Below are 24,455 nucleotides of genomic sequence, written 5' to 3' on the forward strand. Positions count from 1 at the left end.
GGAATTCCCCAGATGTAGCAGAAAAGAATTGTAACACTTGTACTTACTTGTGTCCCTGGCAAGGATTGGTAATGGGCTGGTCACAATGGGGCCCAGTCCAGCCTGACTCACAGTAACAAATTGGTCCATGAGCAGTGTTGGGTTGGCAAATGCCATGCATGCAATAGAGCTTGCGGCAAGGTTCACAACCAGGAACAACTCCTGGTTTCATCTGAGTCTTAGTAAAGTCTTGTAATTCATTGTTGATATATAAATTGCGGATACATCCATGGAAGCTGGAACCATTCAAGATTTGCCAAACTCGGAAGGCAGCAGAATTCACATCCACTGGCATGCCTGATGAGAGAGGGCCATAGGAACAACATCAGGCAGGGAAGAAGAAAAGAAGATTAGAGTGCTGGTGAGTAAGAACATGACTGATGGAAGGAAATAAACTTTGAAAGTCTCAGCCTCCGCTTTTCCCAAACTGATATACTTTAAATATGCTGGGACTGCAATTTCATAAACTTCATAAATTATTTGGAGCACAACAAGTTGGAGAAGGCTGGCCTAGTATATTGTAGAAAAATGTTAAAGCCAGGGATACTTAGGGAATACTGAGCCCAGACAATTATACTATTTCGTTCCACCTGCCAGTGGGCCTCTTATCTCTTTGACTCTCTACATATTGGCCTCTGTTGTGAAAAGGAGAAAGAAAGAATTCCTTCTCTTCCTCCTTCTCCCAATTGATAGTGTATAAATGGTCCAAACTAAGAATTATTAGAACCTCCTAGTCCATATGGTAGCCTCCTTGTAAAAGTGTGGAAGTGTTGGAAAGAACTGATGCTCTCTCTGGTTTCAGCAGGATATTGCTTCCCTGTTCCCCAACAGAGATTGCTGTCCTACCCCCCACATAGAGTGGAGCCTCAGAATTCAGAGTGTGGGCCTTGCCAAAGCTATCCATGGTCATGGGATCACCTCCATCGATAGATAGGTTTACCATCCGCTCAAATGTTACCAGTTCCACTGTATGGAACTGTCCATCATTGATGGTCTCTGCACTGGGAGAAAAGAGAGAGATGGGATGAGAAAGGCTCTTGTACATATCCTATTCACAACATCTTAACATCTACAATCTTGATCACCAACATTCATTCAACACTCTCTTAAGATCACTCTGCTTTCTACATCAATGCTTGACATTCGTTGTTGGACCCTGATCTAAACCTTAGCATCTCCCCTTCACCCCCAAAAATCAGTGTGCAGATTGTAGGGTCATACAGACAAATTTGCTCACATTCTATCAAACTTCCCATAGTTTGAATGAGAAAACAAAGATAGAGCTACCTATAAAGAGCTGAGCTAGGGTAACTGCCTGGATCATAGCTGACACGCACATGGCCATGATAAAGCTCCACCGCCATGTGATCAGTGTCCCCATTATACAAGAGAATCCCATTATCTTCAGCTGTGGAGACCTGCAGAGAACAAGAGAGTGGGGTGGGGGGGGAGGACAGATAGGAAAACCAACATTGTACAGGAAAGTAGATAATGCCTCTTCTTGGAGGGTTGGGGCATAGACTTAAAACTCTTTTACCTGCAGAGTAATATTGGCAGTGGGCCAATTCTGTAAGTCCGTGAATTGTAGGTATGTATCCCTATCCACAAAATTGACACTCAGTAGCTTCTCGCATTTGAGCCCTCCAAAGCCGGGAAGGCACTGGCATAAGGCACGATTGCCTAACTCCACACAGTTGGCATCATTCTGGCACTCCACTCTCTCACAGGGACTGGACTGAAAGGAGCCATGAGGTGGGATCTCACAGAGCTGACCACTAGAATGAAGCAAGCATACAATAGGACATAAGTTTATTGCCAGAATGAGCTATTGAAATTGATATATTCTTGGAAGGAGGCTGTGTTCCCTTATCATTCCAATGTTCTAAATGGGTCCCTCATTTTTGGCATCTCATAAACCACTGTTGACATCACCCAGGTGTATAAATGCAATTAATATTTTCTCATAATTCAAGTAATCATATACTTTGCATCCCAGGAACTCAGATTTGTTGTTCAACTTGCTGTCTGCTATTTCCTTAGTAAATAAAAATATGGTCCAACCAATAGTGGAAGGAGAATGCTATGACATGCATCTATTTTTGCACATTGCTACTTGAAACAAGTTGGATAAGATTTCAAACAAACATCTACACAGGTGGCTGTCAGCTCTCAAGCTTCCATCCAGGGGGAACCTGTCCATCACCATGCCAGCCACTAACGCTGCCACATTGATGTTGCCTCTCTGATGTCAATTGAGCCTGTAGCTGCATGTGGCTCTTCTACTCGGGTGCAACTGCCTACTCTGATGCAACTCTTTTGCTGGGATGCTGCTAACCAGGAAAGAGGCTATGATGACACTGAGTGGGGGTGTGACTGAGGGTGGGGGTCATGGTGATTGGTGATGGTGGGTGGGTGTCATCTGGGTGGAGTTGTGGGTGGAGCTGGGTAGGGTAATGGTATATATATATATATGGGTGATGGTGTTAACTTGGTTAGAACTGAGTTGGATTTGATTACCTTTGTATCATTGTCATTTAATGCTGGTTATCACGTAGTTTCTTAGATAGAGATAAACGTTTTTCACCAAACAAACTGAATCTCTGTTTTTATGCAACGTGAACGCCAGAACGTGACAGTGGCATTGTGATCAACCCGTTGTTGAAAGCACCTGAAAGATGCGGCAGGATCTCTGTCTTGCAAGGGTAGTGAAGCCACCCTGGAAACAGCTAATTAATAATAAATCTAGTAGTCACTACTTTTATATGTTTTTGCAAACACTACTCCTTTTGTTACATTTCTTTCTCCTGACTATATTTCGGCCAATCGGGAAAAGGGCAAACCTTGGCCTTGAGCTTTGCAGAACACTTGGTATTTTTCTAGACATTATGTGAATTCTGACAATATCTCCATCTAACATCCTTACCTGAAACCACCAGTACAAAGGCAGGAATAACCATTCAGTTCATCAAAACACTTGGCATTGTTCTGGCATTGGTGGTCTAGGCAGTCATTGTAGTCCACACTGCAATTATCTCCCACATAGCCAGGCATACATTCACACCTGGAGGCAGGAACAGGAATGAGATCCAGTCACTGAGGTGGCCTGGCTAGTGCTCAAAAGAGCAGCAAGCTGCACCAACCAGGAAATGGCTGAAGCAATGAATATAACTGTCTTTTTTCTAACTCCACTACACATTATTTGGTACACATTCATGTCCTCCACTTGGTTTTAAATCTTTTTCTTCTCCCCAAACTCCACTCTTTCCTTCACTCACTTGGGTCCATCAAGAGAGACTCTACATATGGCATTATGCTGGCAGGGGCTGAGCTCAGGGGAACATACATCCACCGACTGTTCACAATATGTCCCTGTGGGAAAAATACAGTGATAAGGCAGAAGCATAACAAATAGCGTCTCTCCTTGAATTTGCCTCATTTTGCCCCAAAGAAAGGAGGAAAGCCCATATTTTACCCCAAGAATTCCTGTTTGCATTATAGCATTAGCGAACAAAAATACATATTCCTGAATTGTTCACCTTTTGGACCTATAAGAAGGAAACATTCAGTCATTCGAAATATCCCTGATCCCTTTTTAGGTTGGCCAATTCAAGTGGTTGACTTGCATTTTTTTTCACTGTTTTGTTCCAGAATAGCTATGCAGAATAAGTAAATTCTGTGACATTAAAATAAACAGATGGGTTTTTTTTTCTATTATGCAGAAACCGTTCAACTTCTTGAACTCATACAGAAGGACAAGGAGCTACACATCATACGTAAGTATTTTGACTATTAGGCCAGAAAGTCTCCTCACTCCTTTCCCTTCCTCTTCCAAATGTCAAATTTAGCAAGATACTAGCCAACAGAAAATATCTCCAATGTCTATAGCAATTCTGAAGAATTAATCATGAAGAGGATGAAGTAGCTTATCTTTTCACTAACTGTTTTCTGCACTTAAGAAAAGCTAAAAACAAACATTTGCCAAAAAAAAGGATACATTTAACATTATAATTATCCAACATAATACAGACAATTTATAAGATGGGATGGATAATAAAATCATATTAGTAGTCTGGACATGGACTTCCCCATTCCTAACACCATATAAGATCACTTTAGATACTGTGACAATTTTGCTCTCTTCAGAAATAAAAGCAGAAGCTCTGCAACCCCCCCCCCCATTATAAGCAGTAATTTACAATTGAAGCCATACCTGTATAGAAGGGTAGGCACAAGCATGTGTGGTTAGTGGACCCATTAACACATGTACCCCCATTCTTGCAACTGTTGTTGCAACTATTTGTCTTCAGATTACATCTTGGACCTTCAAATCCATCCGCACAAGTACATCTATTAACAAAGAAAACAAGAGCTATTTGATACTTTGAAACATTTTCTTTTTTAGGCTTTTCTGGAATTTATACCCTTATCTAAATTTCAAGAAAGGTGAAAAATAGGGATGTTACTTCTTTTTTGAAACTGGGTTCAGTATCTCCATAACTCTCAAGTGTTTCATCTTATTATCCATCTTATAGACCAAGCATTTTGGCCTCCAACTGCAGGAGCTAGTTGGATCACTCTAGAAGGCCCTGAACTGAGAAGGAGCTAAAGCTGCTTTAAGTACTGGGACAGATGGAATGGCATCCTAGTGTGGTCTTTGATGTTAACCCCCAAAAGAAAAAGCAGGGCCTTTCGGAAGGACTAGAGAAAAGCAAAAATGGGAGAATCCTGATCCCGAGTTATTTTTTCAGTTAACTTTCTTAAATCTATTTCAATGAAGGGGAAGTTGTAGATAATTATTTTAACTATTTCTTAAGTTTTCAAAGCAACCTCCATAGCTGTGTTTCAGGACTATATGTGGTACTTTTTGAGGCAATCCCATTTGAACCACACGTGTAATAATAGAGATTCATAGAATATACTAATTTATATATGACACACCTGAAAACAGATGCACATTCACGTAAAACAGAGGAGAATATTGTAGATAAAGGAGTGTATATTGCGAGTTGCATAATATGGTGGCATTTGCATTTCTTTTGCATGGACTTTAGAGGAAGAAGCAAAGACAGGAAAAAAATGGTGACCTTGTCTAACAAAGGCAGGGAGTTGTCAGCTCTGATGCCCTTGATCAAAACATCCATGTCCCTTCTTGCTATCTTTCTACAAAGAGATAATACCGAACGGCATGTGTAGGAAATATCTTTGTTATTCCCAAGGGACATTATGTGCTGGCTTTTAAAGACGCTATGTTGATATGGTGATATGATGAAAAGCCATTTAGCGGTTTAGCAAATTGGATGTACAGATCAGGTAGGGCCCCATTTTTTCTCTGCTACCTGCAGTTTATTTCAAGCTACTAATTATGGTATGTTTCCCAGAAAGCCGCCCACACTGTATTCTGAGGAGGGAGAGTAGGAGGGCACACATCCGAGGTTCAGTGTATCAAAAGAATAAAACAGTTGGCAATCCATTGGGATGCATGTATTCCAGTGGCTTGTCCCCCAAATCCCAAACCATAGTTACAAAAATAAATTGCCTGCAGAATCAGACCATGTACCAAAAACCTCTCCTGTCCTCTAAGTCATGCAGGTATATACGATTAAACACTGAATAAACACTTGCCATACTTTTCAGGGTCTATTTCTGGCTTAAGGGAGAAAATGCAGCTGGATTTATTTTAGTTTGACATCTGGCAATTTTGTAATAGGTTTCTGCCCGGGTTCTTGGCAGATATTGCAACTAACCAAGATTCCCCCCCCCACCGCCCATTTTAGGGCGGAGACTCCGAAATCTTGAACTGCCACTCACTTAAAGCTGGCTCCATCTCCTTCTTGAGACAAGCAGGTCCCACCATTCTCACAGGGTCTCTCAGAGCAGCCATCAACAGATAGGTGACAGTGTTTGCCCTGGGATAAGGAAATAAAATGAAACCATCCCACTTTAAATCAGGGGCCTCCAACTTTGGCAACATTAAGACTTGTGGGCTTCAACCCTCAGAGGATCTCTGGGAGTTGAAGTCCACAAGTCTTAACGTTGCCAAGGTTGGAGGCCCTTGCTTTAAATAGAAAATTTCTGGCCAATACAAGTTTTGAAAACCAATTACTTGCTCACCAGCCATCTATGTATAGCAGTGTTTCTCAACCTTGGCGACTTTAAGTCCTGTGGACTTCAACTCCCAGAATCCCCCCAGGCTGGGGGATTCTGGGAGTTGAAGTCCACAGGACTTAAAGTCGCCAAGGTTGAGAAACACTGATGTATAGTGAAACAAGACTAACTTGTTACATATAAATTTTCCTGACTTTTGTTACCAGAAATAGCTCTCCCCATTTCTTTTTTTTCTCCTCCTCAGTGTCAAAGGAGCAATTGGTTGTGTTCACAGAACGTATTTAACTTCACTACCGAACTGACTCACTTTCTGGGTTTGTACAATACAGGTAAGGCCTCGACCTACGACCACAATTGACCCCCAAATTGTTAAGTGAAATTTGCCCCATTTTGCAATCTTTATTGCCCCAGTTGTTAAGTGAGTCACTGCCATTGTTGGTAGCATGGCTTTTGAGTGAATCTGGTTTCCTTATTGCCTTTTCTTGTTGGGTCATAAAAGATTATACATACCCCGGAATACCCTAACCGTCATAAATATGAGTCAGTTGCCAAGATCTGAATTCTGATCACATGAATATGGGGCATGCTGCAACAGCTGTAGCAGAGGTGGGTTGCTGCCGGTTCGGCCCAGTTCGGCCAAACTGGTAGTGGAATTCAGGCCTGGGTCGTGAAACTGGCAGCAACCCTGGCCTGCCACATCCCCGAACCGGTTCCCTCACCGCTGCTCGGCCGCCGCTATTTTGGATTTTAGTGACTACACCTGAACGGTTCACTGTAAATTGTTCTGAGCATGCGCAAAGACATTGAATTATTTTTAAGTCAGTGTGTGCGTGTGTTGAGAACCGGTACTAAAACCAGCAGCAACCCACCCCTGAGCTGTAGGTCTGAAAAATGATCATAAGTCACCCCTTTCAGTGCTGTTGTAACTTCGAACAGTCCCCAAACAAACTGCTGTAAGTCAAGGACTATCTACACTGAAACATAAAACAATCCAGAGTATTGCACAACATTCAAAGCCACAAAAAGGCAAACCTCAGCATTTTGTATGAATGGATTTATATCTTTCATTAACTTGTGACAACATAGCATTTCCCATGTAGACGTTTACCACCCTGCCTTTCACTCTACTTACCTTATAACCACTGGGACAGACACAGTGATAGGAGCCCAGAGGATCTCTTTGACAACTGCCCCTGTTTTGGCAGGGATTGGAGATACAGGGGTTACACTTGGCCTGGATGGTGGGTAGGGGAGGCCCTACATAGACAGAAAAATACATTGCATGAATAAGATTAAGGAAATATACCTGAAATAACTAAAGACACATTTCTTATATCTGATTGTAAAGATTGGGTGCTTCCTGATTGGAATCTCTTCCAAGGAATTGCCCTTTTCCCATCAGCTGAAACCATGGGGCTCTCTGACAAATTTGTGATTTGTGCATATATATATATATACCAGTGGTGGGTTGCTAACCGGTTTACTACCAGTTCGCTTGTGGTCCGGGTGGGTGGGTGGAGCCTCCCGGCATCGCCACTACTGGTTCGGCCGAACCGGGCCAAACCAGGAGCAACCTATCTCTGATATATACATTAAAAAATGGATAATAGCTGAAAAGAACACCCATTCACCTATTCCTAGGCATAATACTGAGCCCTAATGTTAAAATAGCCTTTTTTTTTAAAGTAATCTTTATTGGTTATACAATTTTTTTAAAGAGCAAAACATACAAATAGAAATACAATTTTAAACATATAACCCCCCCCCCTCACCCCCCCCACGGTGACAGTCATTCACAGCCCAACTTTTTTTTCCTTCCTCATTGTTTAGTCTCTAAGCCGCATCTTCTCATTACAAAATTCAGGGATCTATTACAATACCCATGTTCACTTTTAGTTCCCATTGTTAACAACTGCTATTTGACTTTCCCCGTTTTAAGCCCCTGCTGTTCTCCTTGTCGCTCACATATACCATAAGTTCCGGCTAAGATAATGTTCCGTTTCTCCTTTGTCCCTCAGCCAACCCGTCATTCTGTCCATTTCTGCACATTCATAGATCTTTTTAATTATGGCATCTTCTGACGGTATGGTAGTAGATTTCCAAAATTGTGCATAAGTTATTCTTGCGGCCACAATTATATGTAGGCTCAAACGCCATATTGATTTACTCATGTTTTCTGGTTTTATGCTTAATAAAAAATTCTCGGGTTTCCATTCCATGCTTGCCCCAGTAACCTCCATTTTTGAATCCTTCTCCAGTATTTCATGGCCTCAGTACAAGACCACCAAATATGGTAGAATGTGCCATCCCTTCTTCCACATTTCCAACACAGTGGAGATAACCCAGGAAACATTTTGGCTAACCTCGTTGGGGGGAAGTGCCATCTATAAACCATATTGTATATGTTTTCTTTAAATGCTGTAGATATTGTAAGTTTAATAGTCTTACTACATAGATCCCACCATTTGCCCATTTCAATCTCATAGCCAAAGTTAAAATTAATAGTCTTAATTTTCTGCAAAAGCAAGCAGGGTCCCCCCCCCCTCCCAATTTCTTTCACAGGAAAAAGTAAAAGAAAAAACTTTTCAAAGAATTCTACAGTGGTGTGACATACACAGAGGAAAGGGCTCAGACTCAAGGCCTGTTATGAGGCTAATTAGGGATTCTGGAAATTAGAATCTCATTATATCAATAAGGCACCAGGTTTGATGTAGCTAATGTTATTATGCCTGTGCCCATCCTTTAGATCAGGAGTGTCAAACTAGTGGTCCCTGGGCCAGTTGTGTCACGTGCAGGCCACGCCCACCCCAGCTCTGTGAAGGGGGAAAACATTGTAAAATATCACGTGACGGCAGCATGAGGCCACAAGTTTGACACCCGTGCTTTAGGTCTTTCATCAGAATCTGTCTTTCATAATCTTCAGAACCGTGGAATTCTCGATTTACAACCACAATAGGGACCGGAAAATTTGTTGTTAAGTGTGCAGTCATTAAGTGAAGCATCACATGACCGTACCTGATTATATTACATCTTTTGCATGGTTCTTAAGTGAGACACGATGTAATTACGACATGCAACCTGCCAGCTTCGGCAATGACATAGTTTGTCAGAAGCCATCTGAGACGCTTGCAAATGGCAATCATGTGACTGTGTGGCTGCTGTGCCAGTTTTAAGTGCAAAGAAAGGTCAGAAGTCATTTTTTCAGTGTCGTCATAATTTTGAACCATTGCCAAATAAATGGGCATATGTGGGGGATTCCTTGAAGGCTATTGGGTTCGTTTTATTGGCTTCTCTGACAAGAATCTACTTCCTGCATTGCATCTTCATCACATCTGTGTGCATATTAATAAATTCCATGACTCACTTTTCCCCCATATGCCCAATATTAACTTCAACAGTCTTAGATTTGTAACATTCATGCCACAGGCAACTCAGCTGGCCAGAACAAACTGTAGTTCACATAGCCAAAATCTCTTTAGTGATAGGCAGTGCTGTTCTTCAGAATTTTCAGAAGTAGTTCTTCCTACTAATTTTTCTGAAAATACTTAGGGAGCCCTTTTATTTCCCTTGTTGCTTCTGTAGCTTACCCTGGCATTCAAATTTCTTAGCTGGAGTTGTGAGCAGAAGTTTGCCTTCCATATCCGCAGGACCAGCACAACGGGCAATGCCAGGTTCTTTGTAGCCAGTTTTGACCCAGCTTGAGAGCCAGCGTATGTGGCAATCACAATGCAGGGGATTGGCACCAATTGCTCTGCACAGCGGAAAGAATAATAACATCTAAATAATTATTCAAAGTACAAGATCTCTTCCTTTTACCTGGTCACTCTACAGAAATGCCTCTAGAGGTCCTAGAACTAATTAATAACATGTTTTTTTTTACTTCCATTTGTTTTTAAATGCAACGTTGTTGCATTTTGAAGAGCCTCTATTTTCAGCTTTTTATTTGATGTCTTAATACTTGATGCTAAATCTGCTAAATGACTCAAATGAAATGCAGCGTGCTCATATCATTCCTACTCTGAGGTTACAGATACTATGCAATGAATGTAAATTGAGTGTGTGTGTGTAGAATTTTCCAAAGATAGTGTTTATAAGCATGTCTAAAAAGATATATACATTCTTAGAGCTGAGCCAGGAAAAGTATCCTAGCCAATTACCAGGAAAAAACCCAGAAAAAAACTCATGAACTCCACACACTAAGTTCTAATTTATAAATTGCAGTTTGCTAAGTCATGTGTTAACCCAGCCTCAGTCTAGAAGTCTTTGTCTTTTATTCTTCTGCATTGCAGCAGAAGACTTCACACACGTTCCAATTTCTTGGGAGGAAAGTCAGAGGGTTCAAGAGCTAATTTTCCTTGTAAGCACACAATGGAGTATTAAGTTAAGCTGCTAACGGATTATATCAGATGCCAGAAGGAACTTCCAACACATTTCCGCAAGCCGCAATGCATCTATTCTTATCACTACAGAACTAGCAAGAACACTGCTACCTACAAAATTTCTGGAAGCACTTTGTCCAGGGCAGTTATTACCTAAGACATGTGCTAAGCATCTTTGCACAGCTGAACAAACAAAAGTAAACAAATGGTGTTTTCTTCTTTGTATCACCAAGCACCATCCTACAAAAAATGCTAAAAAACCCTATTTGGAATAAAAGGAACAAATGCTTACATTAATGATACAGATACTCACAGATGAGATAGGGAGGTAACATCAGCAAAGATACCTTCAGGGAGCGTGGAGATATCATTTCCATGAAGAGACCTGAATGCAAATACAGACAATTGTTCTTATGCTCAAACAAGAGTCCAATTACGGAGAGGAAGAAACAGAATCCTAATTTTTCATGTGATTTCCCATTGTCTACTATCTTTAGACGATTACATTTGGAGCAATTAGTAATCTTTGTAAAAGTAATGAGATGTTAGGAATTCAGGATTCCTAACCACATGAGCCGTGGTGGTGCAGTGATTAGAATGCAATACTGCAGGCTGGTTCTGTTCATTGCCAGGAGTTCGATCCTGACCGGCTCAAGTTGATTCAGCCTTCCATGCTTTTGAGGTCAGTAAAATAAGGACACACATAGTTGTGGGCAATGTGCTAACTCTGTAAACCTCAAGGAAAGAAAGAAAGAAGAGAGGGAGGGAGGGAGGAGGAGAATAGGATTATCTTCTCCTCTCCTCTTCTTCTTCTACAACCAGGTCCATCCTCCACCAGCTCCCTTATCAGAGGAAGACCAACCCTGCTACAGCAATGGGTCTCTTGGGTCGAATTATCCCCACATGGGATCCCCATTCATTCAGTTCCCACAGTGTCCTGCTCACTGGCCTCAGATATCCCAGCTGTGACCAGCTCTGCCACTCCAGCTGGCAGTTGCTCAGTCCAAAGCCCTCCCTCATTCCAATTGCAACCTCACCATGTCTCACACAAGTCTCCCAATGCCATTGCTTGCCATTTCTCCTTGGGCATTTGCTTCTTGCTGCTACTCTCACTTCCTGCAATAGCCCCAAATTGCTAACTACTTCCCCAGCTTCTTTTAACACGCTGCTTGGGATTTTAATCAAGGTGTATGACCCATTTCTCCTATGCTCAATGTCCTTTTAGGGACTGTTCAAAGGAAAGAGGAGCCTATCCTTCTTTCTTTCTGTTAATTGTATTTAATTTATAGTTAAAGCTTGCCATGTTCTTTCATAATTTTTAGATACCTCTGAGCTTTGATATCACCCTGATTATTTTCCCATGACCCTCAGTCAGTCATATTCCAAGAGAGGTTTGTGTCTCTGGCATGGAATGGCCTCTAGTTGTATCTGGAAGATGGGCCCACATTATCTTTAATCCAAGAATGTTAGGCCACTTTTACCTAGGCTAAGGCAACATTGGAGTCGCTTGCCCATTTACTGAAACCTGGAGATCACATCCACCATCCATGAATCTCAGAGAAAATAACTACCCAGAGCTAGTTCTTTCCAGGTACTAACAGCCCCTCCCCCCTCCCTATAACAACTCTTAGGATCATAAAGTATGAAATGTGAAGGGTGTACACAACCCTCACTGGGAAAATGATCAAGCCAATGTAGGTGAAAATAAGATGTATATCCTTCATTCCTCTCCTCTGAATGACACTTTCTGCATTGAATTCAGAGCCTCTGACACGTCCCAAGGCTGCCAAGATTTTTTCTCAAGAATTCTGTCTCATTTTGCACAGTACAAACAGGTGTATTAGATTACTAGCTTAATTGATGGACTTGCCTCCTAGCTAGGGTGTTGTTGGGATACCATTCTGCCCTCTTGATCCTTGGAGAATTCATGTATTGCTTTGTTTTACTGCAATCGGTAATGGAGCTATGTCTGTTTATACCACTAGGATGTTAGTACTGACTTTACACATATGCACACCTAGACTCCTTATTTGCAGAAAGCACATATACGAAGCATTACCCCAAGATGGAAGGAGAATTGTGAGTTTGTGTTACTTATTCCTGTATGACCCTAGCTGAGAGCTAATTTCTGGATATATCCTCAATGTGGGAAATTTCTTTAAATGATACCTGCTCTGAAAACTCATAATATTGAGTTTCTATTAAGAAGAAATGTAAACTTGGCCTTGAGAATGGAGAAATAATGACTAAACCACTAAGGAACTTTCAGAAAAGTCCTGAGAAAATAGGAGAGCATAAATAACCCCACTCTCAAAATAGCTGCACTTGATCTTGTTTGTGTAAGATGGGGCACAGAGAAACCGAGAGGCTTTCAAGAGTCTGCTATTTTACCCTATTACAGTATTATACAAATTGCTGGAATATCTTCTGTGCTCAATTAATTGATCTTGTCCTCTTAAAGGTCTGAAAAATATCTTGAAAGTCTTTCTCTCTCATCAGAAAGACAGATGCTTAACAAGACCCCTGAAAAAAAAATTGAGTTCACATGGCAAATAACAGCAGATATTAGTCCTGTTGTTTTTTTGCTGATGCAGAAATACAATTTCCTGCACAAAGACTTTGGCATAACAACTAACTTCATAGATGAAACTGCAGTGTGTTAGTTTGTGTTTCCCATGTAGTCATTACAGAACCTTTGTTAGACAGAATAGGACAACTCTGAATGGTCAGCTTGATGTGGCCAACTCACCAGCATCAGTTTGCCACCAGCAATTCACTGCAGGACAACTCCACACGGCCAACTTGCTGTGGGGACAATTCACCATGGCTGGCCAGAATGAGAACAAGTTGGTGGTCAGAGTGCAGAATGGCAGTGGTGGCTGGAGGCTTCCAATTTCACACACACACACACACACACCCCTCACCGTCACCACCACTGCCACCAAACCCAACGGTCTGTCCCAAAGAGGACGGGGACAGGGGTGACAGGAATGTCATGGCAACTGGGTGGGTCCAATTTTCACATACACCCCTCTTTCCTGCTGCTGCAACAATGCTGAATTCCTGGCCAATGAGACCAGGAATAACAGTGACTGTGGCCAAGACAGGCCGGGGTGTGTGTGTGAAAATGGTTCACCTCTGTTGTTGTCCTATGGTGACTTGGCAGTGGTGAATTGGCAGAGGTGACTTGGTGATTCTGAGCTGACAGCGGTGAGCTGGCTGCACCGAGCTGGCTCTGCTGAGTTGTACTAAAGCCCTTTTAGTTGAGACAATCGAAGGACAATTTCTTTTAGGTGTAGCATTCTCAAATTGAAAATAAGTTATAATACAGAATTTTTGCAACTCTATATCATATTTTCCTTACACGTTCCTATACTCAGAATAGACCGGCTATAATTCAAAATCTAACTCTCCATTAGATGCAGGAAGCAATTTCTCCCCTCTCTCACAAGCATCAACAGTCCCATTTACAAACATGCTACTCTTTTTCCTTCTCTTCCTCCTATGCCAGCCTGAATTGCCTCCCTTGCCAGGAAAGTACCTGCTTTTCTTGTTGTTTTTGGGAAAGAGGCAGTAGCTGCCTTACCTCCTCATTGGGTGTGTGACTGTAGTGTCAATTTAAAACCTAAAGCCAGATGCCCCACAAAAGATGTAGTCTCTGTCTATGAAAGAGTTAATCTCTTCAGAACAGTCTCTGGATGAAAATCTGAAGAAAGGATTTGTTTACCCTTCGACATATCCAGCATCTGCCAATGTTTCTTGTAAAAAAAGCAAGATAATTCCTTGAGAATTATACTCAATTACAGACTTCTGAATTCTGTAACCATTAGCAACCACTATGCAATGCCTCTTATTTCAGATCTGCCGAATCACTCTCGGAAGGCAGGCATTTTCACTAAATTGGATTTAAGAGGAGATTACGATTTGATCTGAATGGAAGAGGGCCATGGAAATTTAACAGCCGCTTTCCTGTTAAAATTCAGATGACATCCTGATCTTTTTCAGAAGACCCACCCTGACACTAACAACTTTTGAAGAAAGAGATTTAAATGCTGTACTCAAGAGGAAACCGCCCTGAAAAATGAACAGATTAAGAGAGTTGGAAAGGACCTTATCGGTCATCTAGTCCAACCCCCCCCACTCAAGCAGGAGACCCTACACCATTTCTGACAAATGGCAGTCCAATCTCTTCTTGAAAGTCTCAAGTGATGAAGCTCCACAACTTCCAAAGGCAACTTCTGTTCCATTGGTTGATTGTTCTCACTGTCAGAAAATTCCTCCTTATTTTCAGGTTGAATCTCTCCTTGTTCAGTTTCCATCCATTATTCCTTGTCTGGCCTTCGGGTGCTTTGGAGAATAGCTTGACCCCCTCCTCTCTGTGGCAGCCCCTCAAATATTGAAACACTGCTATCATGTATCTCATGGTCCTTCTCTTCACTAGACTAGCCATGCCCAGTTCCTGTAATTGGTCTTCATATATTTTAGTCTCCAGTCCCCTAATTATCCTGGTTGCTCTTCTCCACTTTTTCTAGTGTCTCAACATCTTTTTTATAGTGGGTGACCAGAACTGGATGCAGTACTCTAGGTATGGTCTTACTAAGACTTTATAGAGTGGTATTAGTACCTATTTGAGTGCTATTCAGGGATCCAGAACCCACCTGTATCTTTGCTGTGGAAACTGATGCCCTAGAATTGGCTTTGAGAGCTGTTCTCTTGCAGGTTTTGACAAAGGGAGGGGAGGATTTTTTGGCCTTTCACCTTATTCTTCCTGACTGAAAGAAACTATGATATTTTCAAGTAAAGATCTGTGGGCTGTAAAAGCCATATTCTAACAGTCGAGGTATTTCTTGGAGGGAGCAACCCACCAAGAATGTGGAGCACCTGCAGACGGCTCAGACACTCCCCCCCCCCATGTCAGATCAGGCACATACATGTTCTCCACGTTTTTTGTGTCAACTATGTTTTATAACTATATAAAAAGCTGTTGCATGCACTCTCATGCAAGATTAAACATTATATTCCCTGGCCATCTCCTCCACCATGATCTTGAAGCTCCCTCCTCCCAACAGCTCCCCACAAAAGAGTCACACAGAGAAACAGGCAATAGATGTGTTGGATTGGATTGGTTTGCAACAACAAGACCCATATGTAGGAGACCAAGATGCCAGGGAGCCCCACCAACCAATTCTTCTTCTCATGACTGACGGACACTCTTTCATAATGCTCTTTTGTATCTTCCTCTTCCTCTCAGCGAATAAATATTGCAACTTTGCCATGATAATAAAGCTGTGGGACGTGTAGTGTGTATTCAAAGCAATGCTCAGAATGTGAACGAAAGAGTGACGCCTGATGTCGAAGTCAATGCTTCATCCTGCCATGCCTACGGCTGGGCTAAGACTGGGCTGAATAAGTCAGCTAGTTTGTTCCAACCGCTCCTCTTCCATCCTACACATTGGGATATAGTTTCCCTAGATTTTATTATTGATTTTTGTACTGTAAAAAAAGTGACATGACCTTTTTGGTGCTAATGAATCTGTTTATTAAGATAAGTTAAGTCACTGAATTTAGGAGATAGTATAACTCTTTTCAGAGTATGTTTTTTTTAGTGCAGAACATAATCGTGTAACCTCAGGTTATAATACTCAGTTTACACCAATGTCCCTTTTCTACTTAGTGGGGATTCATATTCATTTGGCATCCTCTCATCATTCACAATCTAATGGACAACTGGAAAATATAGACAATACTAATAGTCCTCAATTTACAATCAGTTGCTTAGCAACAGTTTGAAGTTACGATGGACCTCTCTCCCCCAAAAAACTACTTTTGCCCTGGTTCCAAAGTTCCAATGGCATGCGAAGAAGAGGCTTCTTAGGAGTTTTTTTACAGGGTTTTAAAAATCAAATCTTAAGGGGTGGGCGGGGGGGTCGATTCGGATGGCTCAGACAGGCTTGGGGGGGGGAGTCTACCAGGGCACAGGCCAGGGCTAATCAGTGGATGCGGGTCGGGAGTGCTGGGAAAGGTTGGAATTCTGGGGGGGACATTAAGCCTTTCCATTGGGCGGTTTACCATCTCTACTATAGGTGGGAGGGGCAGATAAGGTGGAGGCCAAGGGCCAAATTATGCCCGGGGGACACGGGTTCGCTGTTTAAGAGCGATTGCACGTTCCGACCCTCATTGCTCCTCTCGCACACCTGGGTGCGCGGGACTACAGGACCCCGGTCTCCGGCTGGTGTCACTTAATGCCAGGTCCGTGGTACATAAGGCTCCCCTCATTTACGATCTCATACAAGAGGGGAGAGCGGACCTGGCATGTATTACAGAGACCTGGTTTGGCCAAGTGGGGGGGGGTGTTTCCCTCATGGAATTATGCCCACCAGTATTCCGGGCGTTCCACCAGCCGAGAGCCCAGGGCAGGGGCGGAGGGGGGTGGCGGTGGTTATTAGGGAAAGTCTTGGACCTCGGGAGGTCACTGCGCCTCAGATAGGTGGGTGTGAGTCCCTTTTTGTGAAGTGGGGCCTTGGAGCTCAGGTGGGCCTTTTTGTCACGTACCTGTCTCCCTGCTGCGTTTCATCAGCCCTGCCTGAGCTGCTGGATGTGTTAGCCGGACTGATGATTGATTTCTTCAGGCTTATGGTCCTGGGGGATTTCAATCTGCCTTCCATTGGCGAGACATCCGATTCAGCTTGGGAGTTCATGGCTTCCATGACGGCTATGGACCTAACTCAGTTAATTCGAGACCCCACTAATAAGAAGGGACACATGCTCGACCTGATTTTTGTCTCTGGACAGTGGATGAATGATCTAGTTTTAGGGGATATTGTTATTCAACCCTTGTCATGGTCTGATCATTTCCTCCTCAGGCGTGACTTCCATACTGCTACCCCCCACCGCAGGGAGGCAGAACCGATTAGATGGTTGTGCCCCAGGTGCCTGAGGGACCCTGAAAGGTTCCTGATGGAGCTTGGGACTTTTCCTGAATCCCTTGCTCACAGCTCAACCGAGGCCCTAGTGGAAGCCTGGGATAGGGCGGCCCCTGGGGCCTTGGACCACGTTGTGCCTTTGCGGCCTCTGACGCGGTGCTGGTCCCGGGTAGCTCCTTGCTTTACCAAGGAGCTCTGGGAGATGAAGCGCCGGAGAAGATGCCTAGAGAGTGGTTGGAGGGCCAGCCGGTCTGAATCTGACCGGACACTAGTAAGAACTCATATTAAGTCCTACTTAGTGGCAATAAAAGCGGCAAAATGGGAACATTTTTCCGCTCTTATCGCATCTGCAGATAACTACCCAGTCGCCTTGTTTAGGGTGACCCGTTCCTTACTTAATCAAGGAACTGGGGAAGACCCCTTTCAGGGCAGGGCTGAGGAATTAGTCGAGTATCTGCAGGACAAAAGAGCCGAGGTGGCGCAGTGGTTAAATGCAGCACTGCAGACTACTTCAGCTGACTGCAGTTCTGCAGTTCGGCTGTTCAAATCTCACTGGCTCAGGGTTCACTCAGCCTTCCATCCTTCCGAGGTGGTAAAATCAGGACCCGGATTGTTGTTGGGGGCAATATGCTGACTCTGTAAACCGCTTAGAGAGGGCTGAAAGCCCTATGAATCGGTATATAAGTCTAACTGCTATTGCTATTGCTATTGCTAAAATCGCTCAGATTCGGACAGGCTTGGACTCTGACTGGGTAGATTTGGGCGAGTTGACGGGGATTAATCTTGTGGAGACTATCTGGGATGGGTTTGATCCTGTGACTCCCGAGGGTGTGGACAGGATTATGGGGAGACTTAGTGCTGCCACTTGTGTGCTGGACCCATGTCCCTCCTGGTTAGTTTCGGCTTCCTGGGAGGTGACACAAGGCTGGCTCCAGGCGATTACCAATGCTTCATTGAGAGATGGGTTCTGTCCCACCACCTTGAAGGAGGCAATGGTGAGACCCCTCCTTAAGAATCCTTCCCTGGACCCAGCTATTTTAACCAACTATCGTCTGGTCTCCAACCTCCCATTTGTAACGAAGGTTGTTGAGAGTGTACTAGCACGTCAACTTCCCCAGTACCTGGATGAAGCTGCCTACCTGGATCCATTTCAGTCGGGTTTCAGGCCTGGGTACAGCATGGAGACGATATTGGTCGCGTTGGTGGATGATCTCTGGTGGGCCCGGGACAGGAGTTGCTCCTCTGTCCTGGTCTTATTAGACCTCTCGGTGGCTTTCGATACCATTGACCATGGTATCTGATTGTGACGACTTGTAGGGTTGGGAGTGGGGGGCACCGTTTTGCAGTGGTTCTCCTTCTACCTCTTGGATCGATTACAGTTCATGTTGACTGGAGGGCAGAGATAGACCCCAAGGCGCCTCACTTGTGGGGTGCCCCAGGGGTTGGTTCTCTCAGCCCTCCTGTTCAACATATATATGAAACCACTGGGCGAGATCATCCATGGTTTCGGGGTACGGTATCATCAATACGCTGATGATACCCAACTTTTCATCTCTACCCCAAACCACCCCAACGATGGCCTCGACGTGATGTTCTGGTGCCTGGAGGCTGTGTGGACCTGGGTGGGGACGAACAGGCTCAAGCTTAATCCCTTCAAGACTGAGTGGCTGTGGTTCCCATCAGCCCAATTTGTGCATCATGTACCATCTTTGATGATAAGGGGAGAAATTTTAGCTCCCTCAGAGAGGGCCTGCAATCTGGGAGTCCTCCTTGATACGCAGCATAGTTTAGAAGAACATCTTACAGCCGTGACCGGGGGTGTGTGTGTCTTCTACCAGGTTTGTCTGGTACACCAGTTGCACCCCTTCCTGGATCAGGATGCCCTGTGCACAGTCACTAACGCCCTCGTCCTTTCCCTCCTGGACTACTGTAATGCTCTCTACATGGAGCTGCCCTTGAAGAGCACCCAGAGGCTCCAGCTGGTCCAGAATGCGGCCGCGTGGGTTGTCATGGGGGTACCTAGGTGCTCCCATGTTACAGCCCTTTTAGGCAGCCTGCACTGGTTGCTGATTGTTTTCCGGGTGTGATTCAAAGTGTTAATTATGATCTTTAAAGCGCTCCATGGCTTAGGCCCAGGATACTTGCGAGACCGCCTACTGTCACCGGTAGCTTCCCACTGTCCAGTACGATCCCACAGAGTTGGCCTCCTCAGGGTGCCATTAGCCAGGCAGTGTTGATTGGCAACCCCCAGGGGGAGACCCTTCTCTGTGGGAGCGCTTTCCCTTTGGAATGAGCTGCCCCCGGAGCTTCGCATAATCCCCGACCTCTGGTCCTTCAGGGGCGCCCTAAAAAGTTGGCTTTTTCAGCAAACTGGCCTGGCCTGAATAGAATAAATTAAATTATTAATTTTAAATTGTTAATTTTAATTTGATTTAAATTGTCAATGGAAGGTTATTGGATTGCCTATTTAATCTTAATCTTTTGTTATATGTGTTTTTATGTTGTACGCCGCCCTGAGTCTTTTGGGAGAAGGGCGGCATATAAGTCCAATAAAATCAAACCAAACCAAAACAATATCTGAGCCCCTCCTACATGGTCACATGACCACATTTTGGGCACTTGACAACTGCATGTCCTATTTGCAGTGTCCTGTGAGAAAAATAATACCCCATAATGAACAATCAGCTGCACTTGCTTTATGACCGTTGTATTCACTTAATGACTGCTCTGAATAGGGTAATAAAAGCGGGTCTGATTATGTGATGGCTGCTTTGCAACCATCAAAACTTATTATAATTGCAGAGTTTAATTATGGTCATAACTCGAGGACTACTCGTATTTACACTACAGAATAATTAAATTACAGATAGTCCTCAACTTATTATGACCACAATTGAGCCCAAAATTTCTGTTGCCAAGTGAAACATTTGTTAAGTGAGTTTTGCCTCATTTTAAGTTAATTTTGAGGTAGTAGAAAGTATTCGGGAGGCTAGGCTAGGGTAATGATGGAGAGATGTATCATAAATGTGCCTTATAGTAAATGTGTGGTTTATAATTGGTCATTTAAAATGGAAGTCATTTTCTCAAACTTTCCCCAACCTGCCCCTCAAATTCCAAATGTGCCTATCAGCCCCAGAATATTGTCTCATTTTGCAATATTCTTTGCCCAGCTGCTATCCATTAAAACAAAATAATGATCAGGCAAAATTCATTCTCCAGTAAACTAAAAATTAACAGGCGATTCCACAGAGAAATGAATAAGGAGGTGATGTGAATTGGGGGCAAAACACAAGATACATACAGCAGCCGTAGTGAATGCAGACCTTCAAAGGCTAGTGAGGGAATACACTGCAGTGCATTGTAGCTGAGGATCCTAGGTGAAATTAGAGAGAGGCAGAAACAATTTAAACAATCACATGTTGTGTAATTACATCCCATACATTAACTGTATTCCTGTCCCCAGTATTTTGTAAGATGCACTAATAGGTAACTCACACAAAAATCTTAAATATTTGAATCAGAATCTCTCTCTCAATCAACCCCATTTTGCACAGGATATAAATTGCCACTGTAAAGGAAACCTGCTTTGAACAGTATAAAGCCATATAGCAGATAAAATCTCTAAGTCAGTGTTTCTCAACCTTAGCAACTTGAAGATGTCTGGACTTCAACTCCCAGAATTCCCCAGCCAGCGAATGCTGGCTGGGGAATTCTGGGAGTTGAAATCCGGACATCTTCAAGTTGCCAAGGTTGAGAAACACTGCTCTAAGTAATTAAAACTCTAATTATAAAATCGCTAAGTAAATAAAATCTCTAATTGTAAAATCTCTTAAGTAAATCCACACAACCTTTTTGCTCTGGCACAAGGAAGGCACACTAACACTTTCTTGACAACATAACCTTATGTGTTTGCCTGCATCTCAGTGACTCCCACAGCGGGCTTAAGGATTCTTTAAGATGCTGTGCTTACCCTAATATCCCACTTAGGACACTGTATGCTGGCAATGTAGAGTGCATTAATGGGCATTCAGGAGGTGGCCTGACATGCTTTGTGACTTCAATTACCGCTGCTGGTTTCCTGTGGGACCAATCTGTTCTGTCCCTGATCTCTTTGACCACTCTTTCGGTTGTAAGGGAAACTGGAATTCCAGTTTTTGCCACTTTTTTGTTTTTATTTTTTGGAAAATTGGTGGCTGGACTGGCCCAGCTAGATAGGAAGAAGCCTTGAAACTGACATGCCTCACTTGATACTCTTTTCTGCCATATACTGGTCAGCCAACCTGTTAGGAATGTAATCTAACGGTTGGGTTGGCAATATATAAATCATGTAACAATGCTATACCTGTTTCTTTAAATCATACTGTAAAATGTGATTGGTTGCTGTTTTCCTCAATCGGCCATAAGAGGGAGCCAGAATGACTGTTAGCTCTCTGTTCGTTAGATGCTGGGCTGATCTGATCTGAGTGTTTTTGGAAGCTGGCTGTTAGAAAGTGCCTTGAGCTATTATAAGTTTTGCAACTGTTAGCAAACTTTGTGTACTGAACTGATTATATGATACTGGACTATGTTATTTGGATTATCCCTTAACTGTAAGACATTGATGACTGACTGTCTTATCCGTGTATGACTTGGACTATTTGATGGACTCTGATACCTCTATTTCCACGAAGGTAAAAGCCTACTTAAACTGAAGTGTCTCTATATGCTGACTTGTGTGTTCTCCAACACAACTCTCACAACGCTTCTCTGAACGTACTCGCTCTCCCAACGGGGAACTTACCTAACACAACCACATTTTTTTTTAAAAAAATAGGTTACTGGGAAAAGAAAAATGTGCATGGAGTAATTAGAGCATTAAATGTAACAGACTTTTCAAATGCTAGATCCGTGATGGCGAACCTGTGACAGTCTCACCACAGGTGGCATGCGGAGCCATATTTGCCAGCACGGCAGCCCTCAGCTCTGGTGCACTTTCGGCTTTCTGGAGAGCCAGAGGAGGAGGCCATTTTCACCCTCCCCAGGCTTTAGGAAAGCCTCTGGAGCCTAGAGGTGGGTGAAAAACAGGCCCAACGGCCCAACCGGAAGCCTGAAGAGGGTGAAAACAGCCTCTCCATTTCCACCTTCCGGAGGGCCTCCAGGAGGGCTGGGAGGGGCTGTTTTCACCCTCCCAGGCTTCAGGAAAGTCTTAAGAGCCTGGGGAAGGCAAAAACTCGCCCCCAAGTGGGGATGAGTGGGTTGCGAACGCATGCGCAGGTGGGTGGAGCGCATTCCATTGTGGGTGCACAAGCTTGCCATACCTTTAGAAAAAGGTTAGCCATCAATGTGCTAGATGATGATGGGCAGGGCTGGAATTATAGTCAAATCACAGGCTTTGGGGTGTTTTGTGCTAAAGCTGGATAAAAAGCAGCTCAACTTGGGCCTGTTCCAGGTACCCGGTAAGAAAGTGCTACAGAGGCAGCAAAAATTTGGATTTACTGTTAGCTTTAGGGTAGAAGGGAGGACATAGAAAAAGAGCTGAGTGAGTGTGGCCTTTGCCCAGGTTTTCACCACAGGAACCCAATGATATCTGTCCCTGAAATCTGAAGCAGCACAACTCTTTTAGATTCAACTCTGTTAGAAAACACTCACAAAGTAGTCAGTTGGCTCATATTGGTGAAGGAATTGTTGCTGAGGAAGCTGATCTTATTGTTGCTCAGGTCTCTGCAAAACAGAAGCACAGGTCAGGTTCTAATATCACTTTTAACTCAATCTTCCTTCCTTCCTCTCATTTCTCAAGGAAAAATCTATAATCCTTTGCAATTGCAGTGCCAGTATATATACTGATAAATCCGCTTTATGGTTTATCAGCACTTTTATGTAACTATCTGCATGACAATTGCATGATGCAATCCATTATTATACCTTGAATTAGTAAAGGTAAAGGTTCCCCTCGCATATATGTGCTAGTCATGAGGCAGTGCTCATCTCTGTTTCAAAGCTGAAGAGCCAGCGCTGTCCGAAGATGTCTCTGTGGTCATGTGGCTGGCATGACTAAACGCCAAAGGTGCATGGTACGCTGTTACCTTCCTACCAAAGGTTGTTCCTATTTTTTTACTTGCATTTTTACATGCTTTCGAAATGCTAGATTGGCAGAAGCTGGGACAAGTAACGGGAGCTCATTCTGTTACACGGCACTAGGGATTCGAACCACTGAACTGCCAACCTTTCGATCGACAGACTCAGAATCTTAGCCACTGAGCCACCACGTCCCTTACATCCCTAACCTTGAATTAGCTGTATCCTATTCAAAATGGCTGAATTTTTCTTGTAAGAACCCTGCAACTTTATTTGCTTTAAATGGGTGTCACAATTAAGAAGACTAAATTAAGAAGACTAATAAGACGACTATCTAAAAATGTTTCCTAATAATAGTATTTTTTTTCTTAAGATTTTTCCATTTTCTGCTTTAAGCATCATTTTGTATAATGCAAATGTTTCTATTTCTCTCCTCAGATGTTTTCTTATGGAGAGCACAGAAGATAAGAGGACGCTACCTCTCTTGACTATTTCTTGGTCTTCTCTGATCCCCTTCTGTTTCAATATACATAATTCTATGACATTCTATTCTTTTAATGAAATGTTGCTTTTTGCTAGTTACTGAAAAAAGAATATGAAAGATACACTGGGTTATACAGGGCATTCTGGCCTTATGTTCTACTTTTGTTTATAACTATGTGAAGCTTCACTGCATATTAGTAACATCATGGCCACCTGCTTCTATTAAGAGATGCTATAGACCCCCTTATCTTCTGCACCAGCTTTAATTTGTAGCACTACATCAATTAAGAACTCATTGATATCTCTTCCTATTTACTCCTTGTCCAATTAGATATGTAGCAAAGGAATCCAGGTCACACATACTCATCTCGAGTCAGCAAGTTGGAGAAAATGGATCTAGATCAGTGTTTCTCAACCTTGTCAACTTGAAGATGTCTGGACCTCAACTACCAGAATTGCTGGCTGGGGAATT

General features: G+C 43.1%; 1 protein-coding gene and 1 long non-coding RNA gene across 2 annotated transcripts in view; one reads left to right on the plus strand and one right to left on the minus strand.

The window, feature by feature from the left end:
* SLIT1 (slit guidance ligand 1) overlaps window positions 1-24,455 on the minus strand; it is a 117,768-nt gene that overhangs the window by 4,401 nt on the left and 88,912 nt on the right. The window contains exons 21-33 of the mRNA XM_032225849.1: window positions 23,075-23,146; window positions 20,748-20,819; window positions 10,837-10,908; window positions 9,732-9,895; window positions 7,277-7,401; window positions 5,848-5,945; window positions 4,250-4,386; window positions 3,315-3,408; window positions 2,963-3,100; window positions 1,577-1,814; window positions 1,327-1,457; window positions 886-1,040; window positions 48-336 (exon numbers count right to left, since the gene is read on the minus strand). Of these exons, the coding sequence (XP_032081740.1) occupies window positions 48-336; window positions 886-1,040; window positions 1,327-1,457; window positions 1,577-1,814; window positions 2,963-3,100; window positions 3,315-3,408; window positions 4,250-4,386; window positions 5,848-5,945; window positions 7,277-7,401; window positions 9,732-9,895; window positions 10,837-10,908; window positions 20,748-20,819; window positions 23,075-23,146 (1,785 nt within the window). The remainder of the gene's footprint in view (window positions 1-47; window positions 337-885; window positions 1,041-1,326; window positions 1,458-1,576; window positions 1,815-2,962; window positions 3,101-3,314; window positions 3,409-4,249; window positions 4,387-5,847; window positions 5,946-7,276; window positions 7,402-9,731; window positions 9,896-10,836; window positions 10,909-20,747; window positions 20,820-23,074; window positions 23,147-24,455) is intronic.
* Window positions 3,024-24,444, plus strand: LOC116514316. Its single transcript, XR_004256090.1, has 3 exons — window positions 3,024-3,812; window positions 6,389-6,473; window positions 23,939-24,444. It is a non-coding gene; the product is annotated as an uncharacterized LOC116514316 (long non-coding RNA).

Source organism: Thamnophis elegans, chromosome 10, assembly GCF_009769535.1.
Source record: "Thamnophis elegans isolate rThaEle1 chromosome 10, rThaEle1.pri, whole genome shotgun sequence".
NCBI lineage: Eukaryota > Metazoa > Chordata > Lepidosauria > Squamata > Colubridae > Thamnophis > Thamnophis elegans.